The sequence below is a fragment of the Drosophila bipectinata genome, chromosome 2R (assembly GCF_030179905.1).
Source record: "Drosophila bipectinata strain 14024-0381.07 chromosome 2R, DbipHiC1v2, whole genome shotgun sequence".
NCBI lineage: Eukaryota > Metazoa > Arthropoda > Insecta > Diptera > Drosophilidae > Drosophila > Drosophila bipectinata.
In genome coordinates, this window is record NC_091737.1 from 22,107,600 (window position 1) to 22,133,694 (window position 26,095).

General features: G+C 42.8%; 2 protein-coding genes across 18 annotated transcripts in view; one reads left to right on the forward strand and one right to left on the reverse strand.

Moving 5' to 3' along the window:
* The window catches only part of sm (heterogeneous nuclear ribonucleoprotein L), a 108,555-nt gene that overhangs the window by 33,213 nt on the left and 49,247 nt on the right, over positions 1-26,095 (forward strand). For 10 of the 17 annotated variants that reach the window (XM_070278597.1, XM_070278598.1, XM_070278606.1 and 7 more), the window contains exons 4-5: positions 18,824-19,006; positions 19,078-19,156. In XM_070278597.1, coding sequence (XP_070134698.1) covers positions 18,824-19,006; positions 19,078-19,156 — 262 coding nt within the window. The remainder of the gene's footprint in view (positions 1-18,823; positions 19,007-19,077; positions 19,157-26,095) is intronic. The other 7 variants (XM_070278599.1, XM_070278602.1, XM_070278603.1 and 4 more) reach the window with 1 other exon arrangement.
* Positions 5,439-5,883, reverse strand: LOC108122964 (uncharacterized). Its single transcript, XM_070278615.1, has 2 exons — positions 5,736-5,883; positions 5,439-5,680 (listed from the first exon to the last, which is right to left on the reverse strand). Exons 1-2 carry the CDS (start codon positions 5,815-5,817, stop codon positions 5,484-5,486), a joined length of 279 nt encoding a protein of 92 aa, XP_070134716.1. The 5' UTR covers positions 5,818-5,883; the 3' UTR covers positions 5,439-5,483.

Sequence of the window (26,095 nt, forward strand, 5' to 3'; positions counted from 1 at the left end):
GCATGGTGCCCCCGGGGGCGGGGCTCATTAACCGCAGTTTAATCAGGCTTTAGGCTCATGCGGTTATTAGTTCAGCCAGTCAATGTCAAGAACCATAGTGATACGACAGAAAAACAAGAAAGAGTGACGGCAAAATTACCTGTGACAACCGACATAGTTTGGATGTGAATGTGGGTTTTGTCATACGCTTGGTTAACCCTCAGGGGCCAGCAGGGGTCTCTACCATGTGAGTGGTGTTAAGAGGGCGTGGCGTGATAGGTCACCTCTCGACTCTTAAATCACAGCTTTTATAGTTCTTTTTTGTGCCAAAATGGGAGTATAGTTCAAAGTGGTCACTTTGATTATTTAAAACCAATTATGGAGCTGCATAGGGAACTGCTATCATATTAAATGGTATAGGGCTTTTGGGGCCTGGGATTCGGCAGCGAACCATGTAATTTGTCAGGTTTATTTGGTTGAGTAACGTTTTTGGGCCGACTTGTGTATCTGTATCTGTATCTTTCCAGCTCTTCTCTTTTTCCCTAATTGGCTGGCCAAGTTAAATTGTTGTTTTTTTGTTTTTATTTATTTTTTTTGTTTTTGTGCAGCTAATTATGCGCCCGCTTTGTCGCTAGAGATTGTAAACAAAAAACAAGAGGGAAAAGTGTTGGCAACTTTTCTGCATTTCAAATATTAATGATAGTGCACGAACCGGCAACCGGGTGAAAGAGATGGCTATGCAGAAATAGAAAGAGGTAGAACCATTTCTGTTGACAGAACAGGAGCGTTGATAAGCGAAAGAGAAATGAGCGGAAAAGCGCGATTAATGTTGTTTTCATTCAACATGGGGGGACTGGATGGAAAACAGTTTTTATTTCACATTCCGTATTTATTTCGTAATTTATTTTTTTGCACCTATCCTAGAGTCGGGGATGTTTAATCCTTTTGATTTCTATAAATTATTACCCATCAATAAATCTCAATGTTGTTTTGTCAACAAAAATATCGGGAAAATAATAAATTATTCCTACTGATTGAATATTTCACACTTTTATATTTGTCTGGAGCCGGTGGAACGAATTAATTTTTATTTGTATATACATAGCTGTCCTATTTAATTATTAAGTCCTGGAAGGAGGACAGGAAGCGAAACACGAAACAAGTGTAAAATCAGGCGGAGGACACCAGGCAGGCAGGCAGGCAGGACACCAGGCGGAGTGCATTAAAAATTTAAAGGTGTGCTCGCACACACACTCACACTCACTCACTGATTTCATTTGCAGTTGCACTAAAAAAACAACCAGAAAATGTATATAAAAGCCCGTAGCATAATAATAAAAAATTAAACAAAAGAAAATAAAGGAGTGGCGGCGGAGGAGCACGGAAGGATATGATTCATAAACCAGCCAGATGACTACGATGATGATGATGATGATGAAAAACCCGAGAGCTCCGGATAAAAACTACAATGTATGAAAATGTGTTAGCCTGTGTGTTATCCTGTGTGTGGGTGTGTGTGTGTGTGTGCTAATTTCACAGATCCTTTTATTTTTTATGGGGCGCCGCAGTCGCATTTTGACTAAGCGCGCATTAAAAATTAATCTTTTAATTACCGCCTGGCAGAGGGAGCCCTCTCGATTTAAAGTATATCGCAGGATGTTTTCAGTGCAGCGGCTTTTTGGCTTTCTTCCCTCAACTAAGTTGGGAGAAAGTTTTATAAGTCTCCGAGAATAATAACAACATCATCGTCATCATCAATGTCAAGAAAGAAAGAAAGCACTCTCTCTCTATTTTTAATTCCTTTATGAAAAAAGTTTTCATAGCATATTTTCCAGCTCTGCCACTTGTGGACATTTCTGGCCAAACTCCCTTTTTAATTGCTTTCAATTGACCCCCAGGAAAGAAATGCGCCAACTTGCCACATAAACCTAATGTCCTTCCGGCCAGAGCCTTCTCGCCCACACACACTTGAATTCAATTTACATTTTGTCGCATTAACATTTTTGGGGTTTTTAATGCCGAAACTTTTCCAGGGTGCTGCTGCTCCTGCAATTTCGTGTTAAAAGCTTTCTCAATGCCAAACTTTTCAATGAGAGTATGAACGTTTATTACTAGAACTAAATCCTGTTTAATGTGTCGACCTCCCCCACAACCTCCTCGCAGAGAAAAAGAATAAAGTTTCTATCTGGGGTTTTAGTGAGAGCATGATTTGGAATTTTAAACAAGGAATCAAAGGCTCCTGGCTCCTGATTGTGATTTATCATTTCGTTCGGGGATATGTTTGTAAATCCCGAGGATTAGATAGACTCTGAAACGTGATTAACATGGCACTCGCTGGTCGGTCGGTCGGTTGTTGCATAAATATTTGGGTGTCATTTGGAATTCTATGTTTGATTTATATATGCAGGTCATACAAATCTATCTATGCATACTCTGCTCTATTTGAGCTGCGATTCCCTCGTAATTATGCATGAATCGTGAAATCAACTGCATTGGGGGCGTGGATCCCTGTTTTATTTTTGGGGTCTTTTGGGGGCAGGAGAGTACTCCAAAAAAGTGGAACTGAGACTGCCAGCAACGCATGAATGAACGCTCTCCACCGAACAATGTATGCGCATAAATTTCAACACTTGGCTCGCCCTGTGAGACGCAATGAAAATGTTGAAATGTTAAAATGCTCGCACGTACAAATAAGAAAGAAAAAAAAAATTAGAAAAAGTTATTTGTAATGCAAAACAAAACAAAATCAACAACAGCTATGGCGCAAACGTGGCTACCGAAAACAGAAACCAGAAATAGCAAAAAAAACTAAACTGAAATATAAAACAACAGCAGCTGGCAAAGCAAATAGTTGGGAAGTGGATGTGGAAGTGGAAGAGGCTTTTTCTGTTGCAGTCCTGATGCAGTTTATACAGAGAGCAGCATAAACAACAAATGCATTTGTAATGAAAATAAAATTTAACGTCGCACAAACACAAACACAACCAAGGACATGCCCAAGTGGAAGACGCTGCAAAGTATGCAACAGTTTCGGCCTAGTGCACTTACGGCTCTTGGCCAACTTAAAAAAAAAAAAGGCCAAAAAAGGCAGTAAAAATGGCAGAAAAAGACATTCGCCAAAGGCTTCTAGATTTGTACAAGGTTTTTCGGTTTGTACACTGTTACAAAAACACTGTGCGCCAAGCTCAACTCTATCCTATTTTAAGGCACAGTTATTAATCTTTGTCAGTTGCCCCATCGTTTATACGATGTGTTGCATGATGTATGACAAGCCGGCAACAAATTGCTGCAAAAAAATAAAATGGCCACCAAGAAATGTGACACCTCCTGGCCACTTGTCAATGTCATAATTTGCCATAATATGTGGAGGGGCAGAGAAGGCACAGCCGACAGGACATTAAGAGACAGGCAGGCAGGCTGGCTGGGAGGCAGGACTATGAGAGATGGAGATGAACTGGCGCGCGGGACAGGCACATCAAAAGTTGTGGATGTCGATGTCGAGATGCTGATGCTCTGATGCTGATGCTGATGGTGATGCCTTTTAGCCCGAGGTCGTGGTCGAAAGGGTCCTTCTGCCATCCATAGATGGTCTCGTTTTGTGGGGCGTTGCCTTGTGGGTTGTGTGGATTGTAGTTTCCACTAGAACTCCTGTCCTCCTGCTGCTATGTCCTTGGCTCCTCCGACGAGCACTGTCAACATTAACACAGCCCCAAGGCATAAAAGGCATATCCAATTGCAAAAAGACGCATGCCGATAACAAAGGCTCGGCAAACATTCAACTAACATTAGTGCCACGCCCTGGCCACTGCCACTGCCTCAGCCGTTGTGCCCCAGCCCTACTGCCCATAGACATGCACATATAAGGACACGTGTCAGTGTGCTGTGCTCTGGGTCTGACTCTGGCTCTGCTCTCCTTGTCGTCTGGTATCCTGGTGCTCTCGTTTGCTGTCTATTTTACTTGGTCATTAAATTTGGATTTTGTGCTCTGCCAGCGCTTGACTTTGCTGTTAAATATATCTACACAAACACTTCCCTTTTCCACCGAAGGATCTACATCTCTTTAGTGGCCTTTTGAGCGGCTCCGTTGGCCCATCACTCCAGCCTCCCACCCTCACTGCCACATCCTCTGGCCCTAAGCCTCGTTTTGGCTTTAACTTGCCGCCATTGTTGGCCAGGATTTTGCATATACACACACATACTGGCTGGTAAAGGTGGAGCATATCCTTGTTGGCTCTGCCAGGGATAGGGTTTACTGTATGCCTGTTTTTGTTTTCCTTTCGGTTTTGAGTGCTTTGTGGTTGAACATTTTTCCAACATTGCATAGCAATTGCAACAAGGCTCTAAGGGCTTAATACTTTGGCTTTGATATTGAGTGCATAGTGCAAGATGTCTCGTTTAGGCTAAGCCGCCATGGCAAAGGGTCGGGTAGTTTCCAATCACATTACTTTTAATCAACCTTTTACTAATAACCCTTATTTATTCTTTTCGTTTCAGGTAAGTTCCAATAACCCGTTGACGTGGTGTTAACGAACCAAAAAAAATATCTAGAGTGCGTGAGTTCTACATATAAGCATTTATGTTGGCTAAACACGGCAGTTTATTTAGTTCGTACTTGAGGAAATTGCGTTATGGCATTTCCTCTAAACATGCACACTAAAATAACACACAACTGGGCCGTATTAAACCATCAAATAAAGATCAGGATATAAACTGCGCCTCATCATCGTTGCTTCTCCAATAAATCACTAGAGAATCTCAAACACACACACACACTCCTTAGGGGGCCCAGCAATCAAAAAAGTTTCTTCCCCTATAAGGGAAAGTTGCATCGTAATTCCCACGATAATAATCATAATAAAAATCAAGCAGGCGATAAAGCATAAAACCAAATTACACACTACTTTTTGGCCTTCTTTTGGAGGCAAGATGGCGAACAGGACCTCGGAACCAAACACTTGACTTTCCACCTCAATCGCACTTCGATGCTTCCGCTTCTAGTTGACGCTATTGTTGTTGCTGTTCTGCTGCTTGTTGGCGGTACTTCACCCAGAAAACTTCCAGAAAAACCCTCAAGAAATTCGGCCACTAAAATATATGTTTATTTTTTTTGTGTGTTGGACCTGGTATGGCAGAAGGGAGACTTCCAGACATTTTATGGAGCACGTAACGGACATTTTTTTGTGGGTTATTTTCGTTTTGAAAAGTTTTCTCATAATGCTCCGCCAGCGCGAAGGGCTTATGTAATACTCGTATCATCGGACTGCATCTGAATATCAGCACGTATTGGGGTTAAAGTAATGCCCTTCCCCAGCAGCGATCTGGGCGGAGTTTAGATTTATGAACGTTCTCGGCGGAAAAGCTAAATTCATTAAGTTGTCAACTGCAAGTCAACACAATCCTAGAAATTCAGACATGCAAATGGCAGGGCTTTGAAAAAAAATTCCAAGAAAAATGAAGAATTACACTGTACTTTCAGGGCCAACGCCTAAAAAGCAACTAAATATTCAGTTTATTATCCAGCGCTCACATTTGTGCTTTGGAATACAGTAGCCCATATCGCTGCCCTTCCTCAACCAGCCGTCGGGACAGGCGCAGCCTGCTTCACACTTCTTGGGACTGCATCGGTTTTTGTACAAATAATCCGAACAGATTTTGGGACAAACTGGTTTGCACTTCATCCAAATATCATTATGAATACAAGCTAAGAGGAGGGATTATACATAAAAAGGATAAGATAGGTTAAAATATGCTCAGACCTGTTATGAGTGGCAAGTGACTCGCAAAGGACTCGCTGATTGCTGAAAGTATAACCAAGAAAAGTAGCCTCAGAAACATCATAGATATTTAACTCTACTGTAGCTTGATTTTTTGCACATTCTGTTTAATTATACCATTTAAAACTGATTCGTTTTACTAAATTTAATGCCACTTTGATAAATGAATAAGTCCCGAAAGCCTACCCACATCACCGCTAAGCCTCTTAGCCCCAGTCCGCAGCTCTGTCACAAAATGAACTGGAAAATTTCGAGGTCTCTGGATAATTGCCACAAAAAACAAAAAAAAAAAACCAGAAAAAAAATGGGAAAAAGTGCAGCTTAAAATTGAAAGCTCGGCCAAAAGGGTAAACATTTTAATTCTGCTAATTGAAGCGTTGAAATCTATTGGCCGAATAACGCAATCAAATGAAAATCCAAAACTAATAAACGGTTCAACACGGCGTATGCGCAATCTGAACTGTATGCCTGGCTCGGCATGTGTGTGTGGTCTGCCATATTGATTTGGAATATATAATTTTTTGTTCAGTGTAATTAACTAGCAACGGGCGCATAATTACAATTTTGAAATTGTACACCGAGTGTGGCATGAACATATTTTTTTTTTTTGTGGAAGAAAGGTGCATTGTGCTGCAATGGCTCACATGTCAGCATAGCTGGCCGTGGGGCAGGGTGAAGGAGGGTTATTTGATATGGATGGCAATGTTGGTGGTGGCAGGGCCCATAGACAATGGATAATAGATGCTGGTCATCGTTTGTTGGCTCGGCCGCCCAGCGATCATCATCGTCATCATTAGCATCGCGAGCTATTTGCGGTTTTAATTATGCCTCGGCCCCAAAACAATGCAAAGTGGGAGAATGCGGCGGCCAGCAGGCGCTGCCAAATGGAATGCATCCCGGCCATTGTAGTTGCGATTGAAATAAATGATGCGAAATGGTACCACTGGTGCATATGTGCGGAGGCCTGCTCCTGGCAGCAGCATCATCAGCATCAGCAGCAACATCGAATCAGCCTTAATTTTTGGACAACAGTTTCAAAGTCGCATATGGGCGGAAAATAAATCGATATGCAAAGCTACCAAGGGCAGGGTATGGGCCGTGATTAATGGAAAATGGTAGAAGGAGGCGACTGTTAGCCTCTGGCCATATGCAGAACGTTCGCTGATTGATAAACCAAATGTCAAGCAGAGCGTATAAATCGTAGCTATGCGCAGATGCATCACAATGGAAACTATATATATTGCAAGCCCTGTTGGCCACTGGTATTAATGCTATCAGACATGATCTGACTAGGTTGTAGCCCCAAAATGTATAGCAGTACATCAGTTAGTGAGGCAAGAGGGGGCTTAAAGTGTCACCCTCACCTTAAAACCCAGAAAATCCACACGTGCATGCCACATAACAGAATGGGGCAACTTAATGCTAATACCGAGCCAGGCCTCTGAAAAATTAATGCCCACTAATAATTCAAGAGGTCTGCTTGCTGGCTAGGGCCCAAAAGTAAAGTATACTTAAATAATCTAACGCACAATTAATTGAAGGTGCCATAAATATTGCGTATACGCACCGTAAATCAAGCAAGATGGCAGCCAGGCGGCACTAAACCCCCTTCGGATATAAATCGGTAGAGAACCGTACAGCCTACGAGGCAAACTCAAAGGCAAATGCTTGATTATGCAAACAATTAATCCTGAACAGAGTTTATTATTCTATGCGACTTTAGTCTTCTGGCTTATTTCCTGACTTTTGTGAGTTTCTGAGGCTAAAAGTTTCTTCCTTGCCACTTAAGTTTCTCCGCTTTTGACCAGCATTAACCAACAAATTTGGCTCTCTGTCTTCATTAGGCTTGATTGTCTGAATTGTCTGGATTGTCTGAATCCTTTGTTTTAATCAATTTGTGAGTGACTTGCAAGTCTGGCCAAAGGAAGAGGAGATCTGGTGCAACCGGAAACACGCCATTCTGCAATCACATTAGCCCGGGATTCGGCTGTAGTTGTCCGGAAATTGCCAAAAGGGAACCGACGTCAGTCAGTCAGTCAGAGTCTGTTGGCCGGCAGCTGACCGCAGCATTAAAGCAACATTTGTTTTAACATTTCGACAAAAAAAGAGCAAGTCCACCGCCCACCGCAAAGTTGCTTTCGCAGAACACTGCTCGAAAATTTCAAACAATGCAACACAAATTGTCGAGAACCGCAGTTGCAAGCGCGGTTTTCGAGGTGCTGGGTCGCTCCAGAAGGCGGCTGCAAGTTCCGGGCCAGCCGACCGCAGTTCACAATAGTTGACCAATGCAATATTTTGACTTGGTCAGCACGGGAAAACACAACAATGCGAGGAAAAGAAAGGGCCACCCACACTCCAGTTCCTTCAGCTTTTCATCGAAGATAAAGTTGAGGCAGTTTGTTTTGGGAGCAGCGACTGGCAGCTTGTCATTTATTATGGTCTCAGTAATTATTAGTTTAAAGGATATTAAAGAATTTAACAAGCTTTACAATATTCTTTACTTTTCTTTACTTTTATGCTCAAATCCGTATAACATTTCTGCTTAACACGCTTTTCCTTGCCATTATTTACTATTTCTCTTTTTCCTTTTTGGAAATTTCCCCTTTTTTTGCAATCAGTATTTGAAATCCCATTTGCCTGTGGCTTTCAGTAATCAGTTTTGGACCAGGGCTATAAGCTTCATGCAGATAGACAGGCCAACAGCAACCACACAACCACTATTCAACCATTTTGGGGGAACAATTCCCCCGCATTTTGTGGCATGCGCAATGGTCTAGGTAGTCATTTTTAAATGCTTGAGCATTGTATAAAATTTGCATAAATTTCTTGCATAGTTTATTTAGCGTTTGGCATTGTTGTACTAGTGTTTTTGTTGGCCATTTTGCCATTTTTGCCCAATGCCCGCCCGCCCACTGACAAACACCGAGGCTAAATGATGCACACGCCCCCGAAATGTATGCTATACATGCACATAAAACGACAAGGATGATACTACATAGCTCTCTCTTGCTCTCTTTCTGACCATATTATAACTCAATTTCTGTGTGAGGCTTTTTTTCCAAACGACACAAAAACAAGGGGCTGCCTGGCAGGATGGCTGCGTGGCTGGCTGGCTGGTGATGCTGCATTTATATTCATATATGCGGCGTGGAAATGAATCGTGGACCTGGCAGCTCTCACCGCAGGATGTCCATTGGGGCGTTGTTCGGGTGGCGGCACAGGACCCTTGGACGGGGAAAAAGAAATAAACGCAAAAAAAAGAAAGAATAGGAGTCTGTGAAGCATGTGAACCAATTCAATCGCCGTCCTTTAATTTTCCCCAGATTTATTCCATGCCGAAAGAAATTTGCATGCTTTTTACGCGCATTAGCATAAGCACACAAAGACAGCCGCAGGAATCGAGGAAACAGGAAAGGGGTCTGGGCAGGAGCAGGAGCTGGAACAGGAGCAGGAGGAGGATGTATCTGTCGAATTGAAATCGGCTTTCGTTTGCAGCAATCCAATATGTCAAATCTGAAGCACGCTTCACAACAATTTTTTGTGAACGAAGGAGAGCAGCATGATGGCCCGGCCTGTTTATTCGTTTTTCTGTCAAATGTCAAGTGTCATGGCAATTTCTGTAGGGAGGGGGAGGGCTTACCCTTCCTCCTCCTTTGGGGAATCAAGTTGGCAGCCAACATTCGTCATCGATGGGTGCTCTGCTCATTTGTCCAAGCCGCGCGTTGAATGACATGTTTGCTTAGCCAACTGCAAGCCCACTCGGCCAAGGCAACCACCCATCATCCACCCACCAGCTGCCAGCCACCCACTTACCCTTTTAGCCTGACATGTTTCAATAACTAACTGTCCATATTGGTTCATTCAATTAATGTCAATAGAGTACGCTTCAGTGGCATTTATGCAACGGAATATCTGCATATCAGTATATCCTTGAGCCTGTTGTGGCAAGTCCTTCTAATTGCACAAAATGCAACTAATATCCAATGGTTAATCAGACGGCATGTAATTATTTCCGTTTGCTGGGCTCTCTCAATGGGAAATTGCCGTTCGATTTGATGTGGAATCGATGTCAATGTTGTATGTTATTTGTGGGTATCCGATTTCGGAAAATTAAATACTGGATAGGATTCTAATAGGGCTCTGAAATGGATATCGAGTTCATTATCTGTTGCTGGATAGGGCATTCCTTGAGGAGCCTTTAAAGCCTCTTCAATAGCCTCTAGCTAGTTCCTTGAAATTTATGAGCCCCAAATCCTTGGCACGCATTAATTCTAACCATTATCCTTTGCTGGATTCAAATGCAAATAAGTATCCTGGGAATCGCGCAATTTCAATGCATTCCCTGGGCGTTCTCTTCCGTTTGCCTTGCAAACCCGCATGTTTCATTAGCCCATCCGTCTTCCTTTCTGTAATTTGTGGGCTTTCAGCAATTAAAGGCGAATTGTAATGGTTTATATATAGAGAGGCAGTGCCTCGGGTACATTCATTACACCTTTTCGCAGGTGGCAGGCGGCAGTTCTGGGTGGTAGGTGGTGGGGTTAAATCCGCTTCGCTCTCTTCGCGGCTCTTTCTTTTGGATTTTGCCTGAAAATTGTTGCATACTTCTGTGGCTTTTGCCACTTGCCGGTGAATGCCTAGGTGGAAAGTTGGGGGAGAGGTTGGCAGCAACTGCTGCCACTTTAACGCGCCCACATACCATGCCTTGGCTCGTCCTTTCATCAGGATTCGCCGCCCACATGCGCAGCCCACTCAATTAACGCAACTCACAGGATGTTTGTTTGCATGTATTCGTAGTGTGTGTGTGTATTTGTCTTAACAACTCTTGCATACAACCCAAATGACTCTGGATCCGGAATCCTGAATCCTGAATCCAGGACCTGGGCTTCCTCCTTACCACCCACCCACCGACTCTCGCATAATTACTTTGACTCGACTTTTACGACCTTTCCATGAATTACTCAAGAAGTGTTGGGAGCACGTCGCTTGTGTGGCTGAGCCACTCCACCCATCCAACCACCCACTCCACACAAACAGCGCACCACCCCACCGTCCATCTTCCACCTTCAACCTTCTATTGCCCCGCCCAGTTTATCCTTTTTTACTGCCGCCTCCACTCGCCTTCTTCGTGTCTGCCTGTCGTTCCTCTTATTTATTTCTTTTGCTCGTGTTTGCCTGCTAATTTCTCCTCCAGTAATCGCGGGACGAAGAAAGAAGTTACTGCCACAATTGCATAAGGTGCAGGTGCTAAATAAAGGTGGAAAAAAAACAAGAAAATCCTTAACAAGAGAGGAAAGCTAACTTCGGGCGAATCCGAAGTGATATACCCTTGCGCTTGAAAAGGGGGCTTTTCCCCTATAGGGTGCCTTGAAAATGTGGTTTTCCCCTATAGGGCCCACAGTGATGGCTATATCTTCCCCAATTCTTATCCGATTCTCAAGTGGAGTACCTTAAACGATTTCTGGGTCGATTTGCCACCATTCTGCATCAAAATCCTGAGACAAAATATTTTTTCGATTTTTTGTCCATTTTTCTGATGGGATCCCTTGAAAATGGGGTTTCCCCTATAGGGCCCACAGTGATGGCTATATCTTCGCCAACTCTCATCCGATTCTCAAGCGGAGTACCTTAAACGATTTCTGGATCGATTTGCCACCGTTCTGCATCAAAATCCTGAGACAAAATATTTTTTCGATTTTTTGTCCATTTTTCTGATAGGATGCCTTGAAAATGGAATTTTCCCCTATAGGGCCCACAGTGATGGCTATATCTTCGCCAATTCTCATCCGATTCTCAAGCGGAGTACCTTAAACGATTTCTGGATCGATTTGCCACCATTCTGCATCAAAATCCTGAGACAAAACATTTTTAAGATTTTTTGTCCATTTTTCCTGATGGGATCCCTTGAAAATGGGGTTTTCCCCTATAGGGCCCACAGTGATGGCTATATCTTTGCCAATTCTCATCCGATTCTCAAGCGGAGTACCTTAAACGATTTCTGGATCGATTTGCCACCATTCTGCATCGAAATCCTGAGACAAAATATTTTTAAGATTTTTTGTCCATTTTTCCTGATGGGATCCCTTGAAAATGGGGTTTTCCCCTATAGGGCCCACAGTGATGGCTATATCTTTGCCAATTCTCATCCGATTCTCAAGCGGAGTACCTTAAACGATTTCTGGATCGATTTGCCACCATTCTGCATCGAAATCCTGAGACAAAATATTTTTAAGATTTTTTGTCCATTTTTCCTGATGGGATCCCTTGAAAATGGGGTTTTCCCCTATAGGGTCCACAGTGATGGCTATATCTTTGCCAATTCTCATCCGATTCTCAAGCGGAGTACCTTAAACGATTTCTGGATCGATTTGCCACCATTCTGCATCAAAATCCTGAGACAAAATATTTTTAAGATTTTTTTTTTTTTTTTTTTTTTTTTTTTTGTAAACCCGTATAGGGTTTACAGTGATGGATGTATCTTTTAGATCGTATCCATAGAACATCCGCTCCGGAAGTAATATCCCCAAGTATTTTATTGCCGCAATCACTCCCTTTTTTAAGTTTCTTGACATAAAAACTTAATTGCATCGTAGAATGAAAAAATTTTGGCTTATCGTCCATTACATCCGAGTCATGTTTTAATGGTTCTAACCCTTTTTTCAATTTGGCTCGCCAGATAAGGAAAAAAATAATTTCAGCTTGTGCAATTTTCTTTTGAGAATTGGCTGTTGTTGCTGCTGGGTGTTGGGTTCTTGGTGCTGGCTGTTTCCCATTTCCCTTCGAGTCTTTGACTTTGGCCCGAAACATCTTTTCCAATCCCCTTTTAATTTCCTTTGCAATCCTTTGCAACCCTGACACAGTTACAACCCTGCCACCACTTTCATTTCTTCTAATGCAACATTTTCCTATATAAAGGGGGGAAATGGGGTGGCTTGGGTGGTGTGGGTGGTGGGTGAGCCGTACCTGGACGAACATTATCTGCGTTAGCTTTTTAGCCTAACGACCGACCGAAGGGGACGGAACACCTACGCGATGTTCACCACAGTGCTGCGTCTTCATTGCTCTTACCTGTTTTCCCTGAGTTTTTCTTGGGTTTTCCACGGCTCCATCAGCACCACCCTGAGAACCACCCTGAGAACCACCCAGAGCACCACCAGAGCTCCATTCTAGCTGCCCCTTTTCCCCATTGTCTCTGGCATTGTTAAACAGAATTTATGCGTTCAGCTGCCGGTGCTGCTGGTTCTGTTCGCTCACTAACGATACTTTTGCCATCCACTCTGCCTTTGTTGCCGGCTGCTGGTCTTCGGGCTTGTTGGCTAACTGTTGTTGCCATTACGTTTATAATTGTCTTGTGCAACTTCTGGCACCAATCCGCCAGCCAGGCATACCATCGCATCCACCTGCCGCACCACCACCACCACCATCCAAAGTCGTTACATCCCATCTCCATCTCCATCCCGGCTGGGTTTTCCCTTCAAAACAACTTGGGCCCCTCCAGGTTGTTGTAACGGGTTGTTGTTTTTCCCGCTTTTTCATCCTCTCTGCCACTTTCAGGCTCATTGGCTAACTGTTGATTTTGTTGCCTGTGTTACCTTGCTGTGGCAAGGCATGGCGGCGGCTGTTGCTGATTTTTTTTTTCATACGCCCCGTTGTACATGCCACAGGCCTTCTCCCCAAACCAAATGCGACACACATTTTCGCCAGGATTCTCTCCTCCTTAAGTTCTGGATTTTGTTTCTCTGCTTTTTTTAAACATGGCTCTAACCTCTCTCCTTGTTTACATTTTCATGCTCGAATTGGCTTCTGTGCTTTGGTAATTTCCCAGCATTGTCTTGTTGTTCCTTTGGCATTTTCGTCCTGGCTACTCGTCTCCTCCCCCCTTTTTGGGCGTTAGCCTGTTGGCCTGGCCAACTTCAAACGCATACACACACACACACACATCCGCCATCGTCGTCTTTGGACTTTTGTTTGGCAACTGACAGGAGATGCCCCTCTGGTAACCTTACCGCCACCTTGGGATCTCCTTTATGGATCTACCTCCCTGGCACCCCTTGGCCAACTTCCGTTGCCTTTCAACGCTCACTGCCTTTGTGCCACATAAATTTGGTTTAAAATGTAGCTTCAGCTCCCAGATCCCTGCTCCCAGCTCCCAGTTCCCAGTTCCCGGTTCCCGGCTGGCAGGAGGCACTCTCCTTTCATGTTTCGCCTTTGTTGCTTTTGTGTGTTGTGCCGTGTTCTGTTTTGTTTTGTGCTTATTTTCAATTTGAACATTTTAATGTTTGTGGTCATAAAATTCTTTTTATTGGTTGTAAAACTGAAACTGAAGAGCTGCCGGCAGGGGGAGGTGCTTGAAAAAAATTAGCAGCCTCTTCTCCGACTCGGCAATGGCCACTTAAGTCCCGGGTAAAGGTGCGATAACAACCAGCCTGGCCTGGGCCTGGGACAGTTTCTTTAAAAACGATTTCTGGGTAATTGAAACACAAAATTGCTATCCTGGTCTTTAAGGATACCTTTTGACAACTCACATTTCTAGCCATTAGCCAGGCACTTGATTGAGGCATCAATGGTCCTTGAAGCACCTTCCTTTTCTTGGCAACCGGCCTCCTCAATTAATGTTAATGACAATATTTTATGGCCAAATCTTGGCCGCCGCCCCTCATCTTTTAGACTCATTTGCATTTGGCCGGAAGTGTCGCACCATCTCAGCTTTTTGCTGTCTCGCTCGGTCGGTCACTTTCACACAAAAATTTTCCAATTTGCTTTTCCGCGCTTTTCTCGTCGTAATTTTTTTTCTTTTTGCCTATTTTCCACTCAACCGCGCGCTTCAGGCACGCCATCGCCATCTCACAGCTCTTCCATTTGTGAATTTATGCATATTTTATGCCTCTGCGATTTTTCAATTTTGATAATTTGTATTATGCTAATTTTTGCCATCCCATCCGGGAGTTGTTTGCACGCCAATGGCATGCCAGTAGAAATGGAAAATGTTAATGGAAATCGAAATGATAGCAAAATATTTGTAAACAATTTTTACTCGGTGTGATGACATTTGCGTTTCTTTTTTTTGGCATAATATTATATTTACATTTGTTGTATTATTAAAAATATCACACCTATGTTGACACACTGCTCCGGTGAATGCATTATGCAGTTTATTAATTTCTGGCGATATTTTTCCTGGCCCTGGCTCTCCAAATATTTACTGTCCAAATAATCGAATCGAAATCAGTGCAAAAAATTGCAAATCCGACTTGGTATTTACTTTGCTTTCGCCAGGATTTAATTTCTTTTGTTTTCCTTCCAACTCGACTCGACTCGACTCTCTAACGACTCGACTCATTTCTCTTCAAAGGAAATGCTCTCGAAGAACCCGTCTTTCCAGTTGTTGAAACTTACTTGCCTCTCAAGGGCCGCGATTCCCCCTCCGTATTTTTTTTTTTTTTCGCTTTTGGCTAACAACTAACGGCACTTGGTGCGGGGGGATGCAGTTGGCCAGGCTTACTCTCCCCCGCAGATCGACCTTCCCCGTGGCAGCTGCAGCCAGAAAGTGTTGCAAATGACTCGAAACCGGTTTTAATGGGCTTTTGGTCGTCGACGGTCGTTCTTTTCGGGTTTGGGGTTTGGGCCTTTGCCTTTGCCGTTGCCTTGTGTTTGTGCCCCAAAGAAATGGGTCAATAAGAAATTCAAATGCTGCTGCTGTTGCAAAAAAAAATACAATTTTTAAAACGAGAACAAGAAGAGCGAGAAACTTGTTGAATTTTTTTGCGGTTATCCGACAAGGGAGAACGAAACCAAAACAGGGAACTGCAAGGCGAATGAACTCCGATTTGGGTTTGTATTTTTGGTTCAATGACTTCCAGTTTCTTGCGGAGCAAACCATAACAATTGATCGAACTTGGAGCCGAAAGTATTCCGCAGCTAATCGGACCACTTTTATTGTTTGGTGGCTTTATCTGTTCAACTCCAGGCCGAAGAGTTCGGGAGGAATGCTTTCATTGTTTCATCCAAGGGAGGGGGACTGTCCTAAATTGTTTGGGCCGTAAAATCGGAGAGTGGAAAGACAATGGCTGACCACAAAATGATTTGGTATCGCAACTAAGCACACATTATTATTAATATTTAATGCGATTTCCCGACGGCGTTGTCCTTTTGCATTATTGTATCCTTTATGATGGCGTTTGGCATTGGCCAGGAGATATCCGTTGGAGGACGTTGATGGACCTGCGGAAAGCAGCTTAAAATGTTTGCCGCCCGGCGCTGTTGTTGGCATTGCTCTGATTTAATATTTAGCACGCCTGGACAATCACCGCACCTCCTCCACGGAGCCACGGCTTCCAGCCACCACCATCCCTCCGGCATGACGCCTTAGTAAAATTTTAATGCGCTTTTGATGATGGCCATAAAACGGCAAAACAAAATGCATGGCAGGGGAGGGAGGCAATGGGGGCGTGGCCAGTGCATGCGAATCTCTGCTCTAGATAAAATATTAATTTATTTTTCCCGCTTTTGCTCCGGCTGTTGTCCTTTTTTTCCGTGGCGTTCTTTTCGGGGTCTGGCCACCATCGCCACGGCCAGTCGAACAAGTTATAGTGCACATAAAATTTTACGTATGTATTGCCAGGCAGCGAGCAAGCGCGGCTCTTATTTTTTAAATAACTGTTTCATGCTCCACCCACCCATGTCCAGTCCACCACCCACTGCCCAACGCCCACCACCACCCACTCCGCCGAAACTCCTCTACTTGCGGCCTCGCCCACTGGTTTATTAATACTTTCATTTCGAGGCGGTTTATTTGTTTTTATTTTTTTGATTTCTTTTTTATATTTTTTTATTTTTGTGTATTTTGCTGCCCCCGAGTTTTTATTTCTCGCCTTCTTGTGGATTAGTTTTTTAATTTCAACAGCTCGTGAAAATGTTGAACTTTTTTATGCGCTTGCCCCCCAGTTATGCAGTTACTAGTTTATGGCGACTCTTCTAAATAAAGAACAGATTTCATTCCGGGGGATTATCACTCACAGAATTCCAATATATATAGTATATTTTCTCATAAAAGCCACATCCTGGAGCAGTTCTCCTCCGTCATTTATCAATTGAGGACACTCGAGACCTGACACTTTCCCTAAATTCCCCAAGGACCTTCTCTAATCAGCTTTCATCAGTCTTTGTGTGTGTGGCCCTGGAGTTCCATTCCCATTCAGCTAATGGAGCCAAATTACCGGCAAACAATGAGTGGGCAGCGCCCGTAATATCCTTTCCTTTCAGATGCCCAATGGTCAGCCGGGAGAAAGGATGGTGGCAAGTGCCAGAGCACGCGCCTCATTTATTCAATAAGCTCATCTCATAAACAGGAGTAATTTTTCCTGACCCGACCTCCTACCTCCTGCTAGCAGTTCTTCCTTTTTCCGGATGATGTTCGAGGATGCGACGACGCTCTTGACTTGCTCGATGATTGCGCTATTTACAATAATTGCAGACATTTTGTGCGCCATCGAGACTCCTCTTTCTCATTTCTCTCTCCCACGCCATGTCCTTTAGCTATGTTGACTTTTTCCATTTGTCCTGCTGTCCTGCTGCAGGACCTCTGGCAAATCGCATTAAATGCAGCTCACAACGAATTGTAAAATGTCATTCCAGATGAAAATGAGCGAAAAAAACATAGAACGTAGAACGTTTCCATCCACTGGCACTTGCCTTTGGGGCTCAGGTTCTACTTTCCGTCTTACTTCCGTTTCCCTTTCTCCTTCCACCAACACTCTTGTTTTCCTGTATCTTCCCAGGAACAGAATGCACAACTATAAAGTGCAGTTTGCACACAAAAACTAATTAGAAAACTTTTGCGGTTGATGGTGATGGAAGGACATGGAAGGATACTGCAAGTGTTAAGTGTGTGCAAACAGGAGATAGAAAAAAATCATCCTGTCTCAGCATCCTCATTAATAATTAAGTAATAATGTATACAGTGGTATATAGCGAAACATCAGCCATTATCACGTCTTAACGACGATGCCATAACCAGAAGTCGTTCATCCCTTGTCTCAAAAGTCGGCCCAAAACAATTTCCCGCTGGAATATTTGCATAGGCCAAAAAAAATCCTTCACTCCTAGCTAGGCCTTGCTTGGCATTCTTGGCCTAATCAAGTGGCCTTGTGCCTCCCTTTCTGGCTCATGTCTAATGCAAATCAATATTAAAAGTTTTCAACAAGATTCAAATTTTCATGAGCCAGAGGACTTATCGATGAATTTCATGAATAACAAAATATTGCTTCTCGCCAAAAAAAGACAAAGCCGCTTTGGCAATTTCCGTCCCTCCCCCAGCCTGGCAAAACAAATTGAACATTTAACCCATTACGGCCCCCTCGAGAAGGGCCAAGAAGGCTCTGACAACCCTCACACCCTCCTCTACTGCCATCATTTCTCTTGTAAAATGAATAAATAGAAGTCGCTGGCAGATACTCGGGCCGAGTCCTTGTTGTTTTTGGGGGAGCGTGGTTGAGGAAAATTTGGCGGCTTAAATTTTCCATAAATTTCCATGCCAACGGCCAATGCTCATTATAATTTGCCATCAATTCCCAAACTCTGGTCTCCAGAATACCAGAGGTATTCTTATTTCATTCTTGTTGGCCTAGACTTGACACGCCCTGGCTTTTGCTTCTGGCAGGCAGGCAGTCAGGCTGGCACACTCGAAACTCATTAACGTAATTTCCGAAAATTTATGAATGTTAATTGGGAAATTTCTTTTGGCATAGTACAACGGAAAGTGCTTATTAAATTATGCTAATGAGTTCTTGAGCTTTTCACACAGCCGATATAGAGCCAGAACTCCCTTAGCTTAGAATCCACGAAATTCCAATTATGTCAGACAAACGAAGGCCACCAAAAAAACAAAAACACCCAAAGACACAAATCAAATTTGGTTTAGTGGCCAAACGAAGTGAAATTGTCCACAAAAGTGCTTACGGTTGGTGGTCACTGAATGGCAAATCATTCAATTCCAATTAACCTTAGTCCATAGCAACTTTTCGCAAGAATCATTAGCAACCGAGAGTAACTTTATTTCACTTAATTTTCCACAGGATGTCTTGCACAAAATCTGTCATCCACATGGCCAAGTTCTGCGTATCGTCATATTCAAAAAGAACGGCGTCCAGGCCATGGTCGAGTTCGATAATCTGGATGCCGCCACAAGAGCGCGCGAGAATCTGAACGGTGCCGACATCTATGCCGGATGCTGCACTTTAAAAATTGATTATGCCAAGGTAAGATCGATCGCAATTGATCAAATGCGACTCTTTCAATCGAACGGATATTGAATTATTTCTAATTACAGCCAGAGAAATTGAACGTGTACAAGAACGAGCCAGATACCAGCTGGGACTACACGCTGAGCACAGGTGAGATTCTACCAAGTGCGTTCACATTTTTTACTACTTTTTTCCTAAACTAGTCAGTAAGTGATGCACCATCAAGCGAAACATTCACACACTCTGGCACCCAAAATATATGAACACCCTCGCCCAAAACACATACACACACTTGCGCCCTCGAAACACATCTCTATCATAGACACAGGCATCCAAAACCCAGACACACTCACACCCAAACTCTAAGGATACACGAAAAATAAATTGCTTTTGAGAGATCCTGGGAAATGCCGATGCCTCCTTTTGGCCAAATATTTAAGTTAGCGTTGCGAGAGGCGGTTGAACGTGGCGTATGCGTGATTTCCTGGGTTTTCAGTTTTGTTCTTTCCCCTTTCCCTCTAATTAATAATTAATATTAACCACATTCTTAAATATTATTCACACGCCAACTCTAGAGCAGAACTCATTAAATCAAAGCACCTAGTCAAGTGGAATAGATTATTTTTGGAATAAACACCACCTGTTTCGAACGCCCACTCCCCTCCACATGACAAAGTTGCGCATTAAATGCCATTCTTAATTTGTATTTTTTCACTTTGAATAAAAATGAAATTAAATGCTCCTCCGGCCAGGGGCTGCCTGACTGCCTGGCTGGCCTGGCTGGCTGTCTCTTGTGCCAGACAACCGGGCGGCACTGTCAACATTGCCGTTGCATGTTGTCTCGTTGTCATTCCTCGTCGTTTGTTGTTGGCTGGGCCAATTTGTTGGATGCTGGAAGCGAAGGAGACAGACGGGGCACATCAAAAGGCCGACAAACTGAGCCACCAGCGAATCCTGTCCAGGCCAACGCACTATTACCAAGTGTCAGCTGTACCAGTTGTGACCAAAGCCACAATAACTCAGACAGTTGGGCCAGAGTTTTCCCACTACTTTTTTTTTTTCATCCAACTTTGGCTGATCCTCGGCAGCATTCATCCGCCCTGTTGTATTGCCATTTCCATTTGGAGGCCAAAAGTCTGCCACAACCACTGCTTGTTTTTTGTTGCAACCATTTGCCTGCCTGCCTGGCTGGCTGCCTGCTCCGGCTGGCATCAATGAATGGCAAAACTGAATGAACTTGGCGCCGCCTCCATGAGCTGCTGCTGCTCGAAGTGTGGGCGGAGATGTGTAGCTACAGCCTCATTGCCAGCGCATTATGGTGGGCGATGCTGGGGGGGTGGTGTGGCAGCTTGTAAATTAGGCCTGGCACTATCTTTGTGTCCGATATAATGAACATGCCACTGCCACGCTAGGGAATGAACGATTCGAGAAGGTGGCGCTTTCATCCAGCCTTTTGTGGCCCGGAGGATGCTTTCAACGGGGATTGCACTTGAGGAATAACGCCCGAAGGACCACCGCAATTTCCTGGGCCAGAGTGGTGGGAAGGATTTAATTTTGGAGAGTTTTCTCGGTGGCTTTCAAAAGCATTTACTAATTGCATTTCGGTTTTTGATTAAATTTAACAGAGAGATTAGTCTTTTAAATTTTTAATCTCGATTCGGGTTATGCAATAATCGTCCTGCCACTTTGTGTGTCACCCACTGACCACTTGGCAAGTTGCTCTTTGGCATGAAAGCACTTTGCTACTCAACTGCCGTGTTGACCTGCTGTCGCAAAATCAATAGAATTCATTAAAATCGTAGCAAGTGACAGTCCACACCCACAATTTAGTTTCCACGACGAGTTCTTTATTGTCTTAACAACAATAACAAGTGGCTAAGAACGACAACGGGCCAAAGAAAACAAAAAGTGAAGTGAGGCAAGTTAAATATAAAGTGGAAAATGCAAACATAATATTTGCATAAGATTTTCTGCTCAACCTCGACTCTTTTTCTTTCCATAGCTATCCCTTCCGTGTCCGTGGTTTCTGTCCCTTTACTCAAACTACCTTTTTTTTGCCATTTCCCGGACCCGTACCCGACAATCGATACAAAATGCCAGCACGTGAACGAGAACGAGGACACCGCCTTGGGTAAACAGGAGAAGGACTCTCCTTTCCTCCTTCGGTGCTTCGGTGGCCAAAAAAGCATTCGAAATGACTGGCTGCCTGACTGCCTCACTGCCTGGCTGCCTGGCTGGTCGTCTAAAGTAGCAAAGAAGTTTTTAACAAGTTGACTTGAGTGCTCTGTGCTCACCCACCGCACCACCAACTCACCGCACCACTATCACCCTTAATTTCCACCCTCCGGCTGTCAAGAAAGCAGGGAGCTACTTCTGTAGCGCAAAACTTCATCAAGTACATACCGAAAATTTGTATTTGCATTTGCATTTGACAACCGCCACGGTTCCTGCATATACATTATTCAGACTTTCCTTTTTCTTTTTTTGGAAGAACACGGGAAAAACCACCGCTCACCGCTCACCACCCACCAACCACCCACCACGTGCATTTTATCTATGCGCGTTTTGTTAATTTTCCACTCATTTCGCTGTCATCCGGCGTGGCTGCGTCTTCCGTCCGGATGGGGGTTATCCTTTGCCCAGATGGATTCATTCCTCCGTTCTGCTCATCAGTAGTCTTCCCCATTTGCCTTCGTGTTGTCACGCGATGTGCTCTTGCTGCCTAGCTGGCTTGCTCCTTATTTGGCTGAAAATTGTTTTTGCTTTCTGGCTGGCTTGGTGGCTCACTTTTGGCCCCCAAGGACGTTCGATTTTTCGTAGTAGTTCGTACTATTCTTAGACTTGTAGTTTGCAACCATTTGACAAACCAACGTGCATTTTCCTGATGCCAAGTGACAGTTTCGTTTTGCCGGATAGTTTGTCTCAAAGTTAATTTTGTTATGTGGCTGAAGAATAGCTGGCAGTATTCTGGAAATTGATTGGCGGCACTTTTGCACAAAATTGCAGTTCTAATGGGGCGCAAAAGAGGCGGAAAAAATGGGTAATAGAACGGCTGCCAACTCATTAGGACTCTGGCCTGCATTAGAAAGCATTTTGGGCTTTGATTGCGTATTCTGATAACCACAAAGAGCCTGGCCTGGTCATAATTAACCACAGAAATGTCATGAAAAACTTCCCCTGGGGGTTCCCCAGAAACCACACAAAAAACGTGCACCGTAATGGCAGTCATTATTTATTTTATTTCCAAATGCACGGAAACAGCAGCAAAATAACAATCATAGAAAAGTGGAACAGGGATACCATCGCTACTACCTTATTTGGCAGCAGGAAAACCAAAAAAAAAAAGGAAAAAAAGTGGGGGAGAAAGGGAAAATTTCAATAAAAGCCGAGACACAAATAAAACCAGACAAAGGACAAAGGACCTGGGCCAGGGGAAATGCCAAATGTCATAAAAAGAGAGCCGCAACAAGGGACTCGGGACATCGGGGCATCACACAGAGAAGTTGATGAGGAGCCTCATGGCGGGCATTAAAAAGGACACTCACACTCGCTCCACCATGGGCTCCTCATGCTTCCGCTCCGAGGTTGAATAATAAAACATGACAAAACTATTTTATGTTTATGATTAAATTATGTTCTGGCCCCAGCCAAGTCAGGCAGGTGACACAACACACAACACTCCCCAACCACTACAACAAATCCTGGCCCCCAGCTCCTGCTCCTGCCACTGCCATTGCCACTACCTCTGCTTCTAGTGACTCTTGTGATTTTGCCACAACAATCGAATTAAATGGATATAAATTATTCATACACATTCCAACTAACACGCATGCAAATCACGTTGGAAACTCGTTGGTAAATATTGTCCTGGCAACTGCTACGGCTACGGGCTCTCGGAGCTTTAGTGATTTCAATTATGCCCACATTTTGCGAGGAGCGTTTCTATTTATTTAAATTGCTATCGAAAAACGCTCTCAGTATGTGTTGTTGTGCTTACTTTATCCTAAATCAACATTGCTTTCTTCTTTAGCAACTGCGACTCGTCCTCTTCCTCCTCCAACAAACACATACGTACAATATCCTCTACTGTACATCCTGTCTATGATGCTGTTTTGGGTTATTTATTTTTATGACACTACAATTTCTGCAAGTGCCTGTATTTCTATTCGTGAGTCCCTCGTCCTTAGGACTGCCTGACTGCCTGCTGATTATTTTCGTTTTATCTTGAGCTCTGTGCTATCCTGGACCCCCAATTTGTTTTTAGTGCCCACCATATGCCACTTCCTCCTATGTATACAGCGAAATATTTGTGTGTCATTGGGTGGGTGGATGGGTGTGTTATTCGGCATTTGGTCTGCCCATCTAATACATCGTAATTATAACGATTTACTTTTTTCAGCATGGTTTATTTTATGCCAAACCGAGCAAAGACTTTATGTAATCAGTGTGAATAATTTGGCCTTTGTGGCCCCCAATCTGATATGGGCTTTTATTTCCAGGCAGGAACCCTTCTCGCCAGCCCACATTTATGTGCGGCGAGTGGTATTATGTCTTGTCTGTGCAATTGCGTGGACCTCACTCATTTAGAACCAATTAAAATGGCTTTTATTGCTTCCCACATAATGGCCAAAGGTCCAACGGCCAACTTTTTGGCTTAATAGTAGTCCTACATTTAGAGTGTCTATCTATGAAGTTTGCGGGCGGCTTTATGGCTAATAATAATTTTCCTGCCTGATCTTTTGAGTTCCTCTGCTTTAAGCCACACTTAACCAAGACATTATCCCTGCACAGCATCACTCATATATATAGTCATACATCTATACACTTTTCAGCATTAAACATGGCTCTTAGAGGCTTTAAATACTACATACCCACATATATATATAGAGAAAGAAAATATCCTAGCTTAAGCCTAGCTTAGCTTTACATACAAATACTCGTACCTACTACTACTACTACTACTATCCTTTAGCCAATCTAAAAATCTTTATCACATATCTTTGACAACCCAAGGGGAAATCCATCCACAAATCTGTGAAAAGCCCCAATGGAGAGGGCATAGTTTAGAGTTTCCTTTTCTTATTTTTTTTCCGACTTTTGTGAGTGTGCCAGTGAACCGAAACCGACCAAAAAAAAAAAAAAAGGATAATAAGTGACCATGTTCTCAGCTCAGTTCTCAGATCCAATCAGTTCGTATCTGTCGACACGAATCGCAACCATTTGTATCAAGAATCCAACAGCCTGCAGCAACAACTACAACAACCACACCCGCAACAACAAGAACAATCAAACCAAGAACAAGCAAAAAAAAAAAACAACAACAACCACACATCAAATGCGTTTTACTAAAAAAATAAGAAACAATTAACCCAACAAGAGGTACTACTTTCATTGCTAAAACTACTAAAATCTACTATCAACCACAACACTTGTAAAAATGTCTCAACAACAACAACAAAAACAACAACATTATGTAATATATGACAAAATATCACCACAACAACAACAACAAATACAGCCACAACAACAATCACATCAAGCAACAACCAAAAAAAGGAATCTTTTTTTTTTGTAACAATTTTAAGATAATATATCCGCTAAGAGCCAAAGAATTACAAAATGGAAAGCATACCAAACAATCGATATTTATCGATAAATCAACAAACAGCAAGACAAAACTTAACAATTAAAAAAAATACAATTTCCTCGAAGCTTCTATTTGCACATCTTTTCTCATATAGAGAAGAATTAAACACCAACGATCGAGACTTTAAAGGAAAACTTGATCAGAGAAGAATCAAATCCAAAGAATATAATAAAAACCCATCACTAACCTACAAAAGAAAACTTTGACTAATTGTGTATTATTTGATTTCTGTATACTTTTTCGTTTTAATCTTGTATTATTGTTTTCACAACAGTTTTTTTTGGTTTTCGGTAACAATAACTACAACAGCTACAAGAACCAACAACAAGTACCACCACCATCACACGGATAAAGCTTAGAACCGTATATGAGTAGTGCCCAGTAGTCCCAAAACTACTACCATCTACTACTACAACTATCCCGCCCACCAGCCACTCACCACCCGCCCGCCTTGCCTGCAAAAGCTATATCCAAACTAATCGCCTACTAACCATTGCAAAAATAGAAACCAGACGATAATACTACTATTACTACTCTACTACCACCACCACCAGAATCTATCGAAAGAGGAACGAGAATGTAACCAATAATCGATAATATTCCGATACTTTTGCCACCCCCTACTAACCCCCTACATTTTTGTTGTGTATGTGTGCGTCTCTGTGTGCGTAAATAAGTGCCAGATTCAAGAAATTTTTCGAAACTTAACTCAAGTAGCTATATTTTTCCCAAAAAAATAAAAAAAAAATTAAAGAAAAAACAACCAAGACATCTACAGAAAAAACAACCTACTACTATTACTACTACTACTACTACTACTAAACTACAACAACAACAGCTACAACAACAACAGAATGCAACCAACAAATAATATATATATATTTCAAATCTAAGCAAGAGTGCACTATAATTTCAAGAAAAGTTCAAATTCTTTTGAAAATACCATTCAATTTTATGCAAATCAAATCCAAATCAAAATAAAGATATAAACTGAAATTCAAAAGCCACGAAAAATGCAAAACAAGAGTATATATGTATAATATATATTTTCATAGAGTACTATATAGTATTTATAAATAACTCTTTGGGCAGGACCAAGCATCACAACAAAAACGAAACTCGCAGAAACAAACTAAAAATTTTGCAAGATTCTCACTGTCTCTCTCTCACTATCAACAATCAAAAATAAATAAATCACAACCAACACTATCTACTATCTATCTCTATCTCGCTTGTGTTTGTCTGTGTGCAGGAGAGATGCAAGGCGGCACTACTGTTGTTGTTGCACTTGAAGATGCAGATGCCGCTGAGGAGCTATCGATCGGAATAATCGGAAAATTCATCGAAGCGGAAGCAGAAGAAGATGATGCAGCGGCAGCAATGGCGGCTTGAAACGGAAATGGAATGGAAATGCAACCCAGCGCCGTGGAAATAAAAACAAAAATAAACAAAATGGT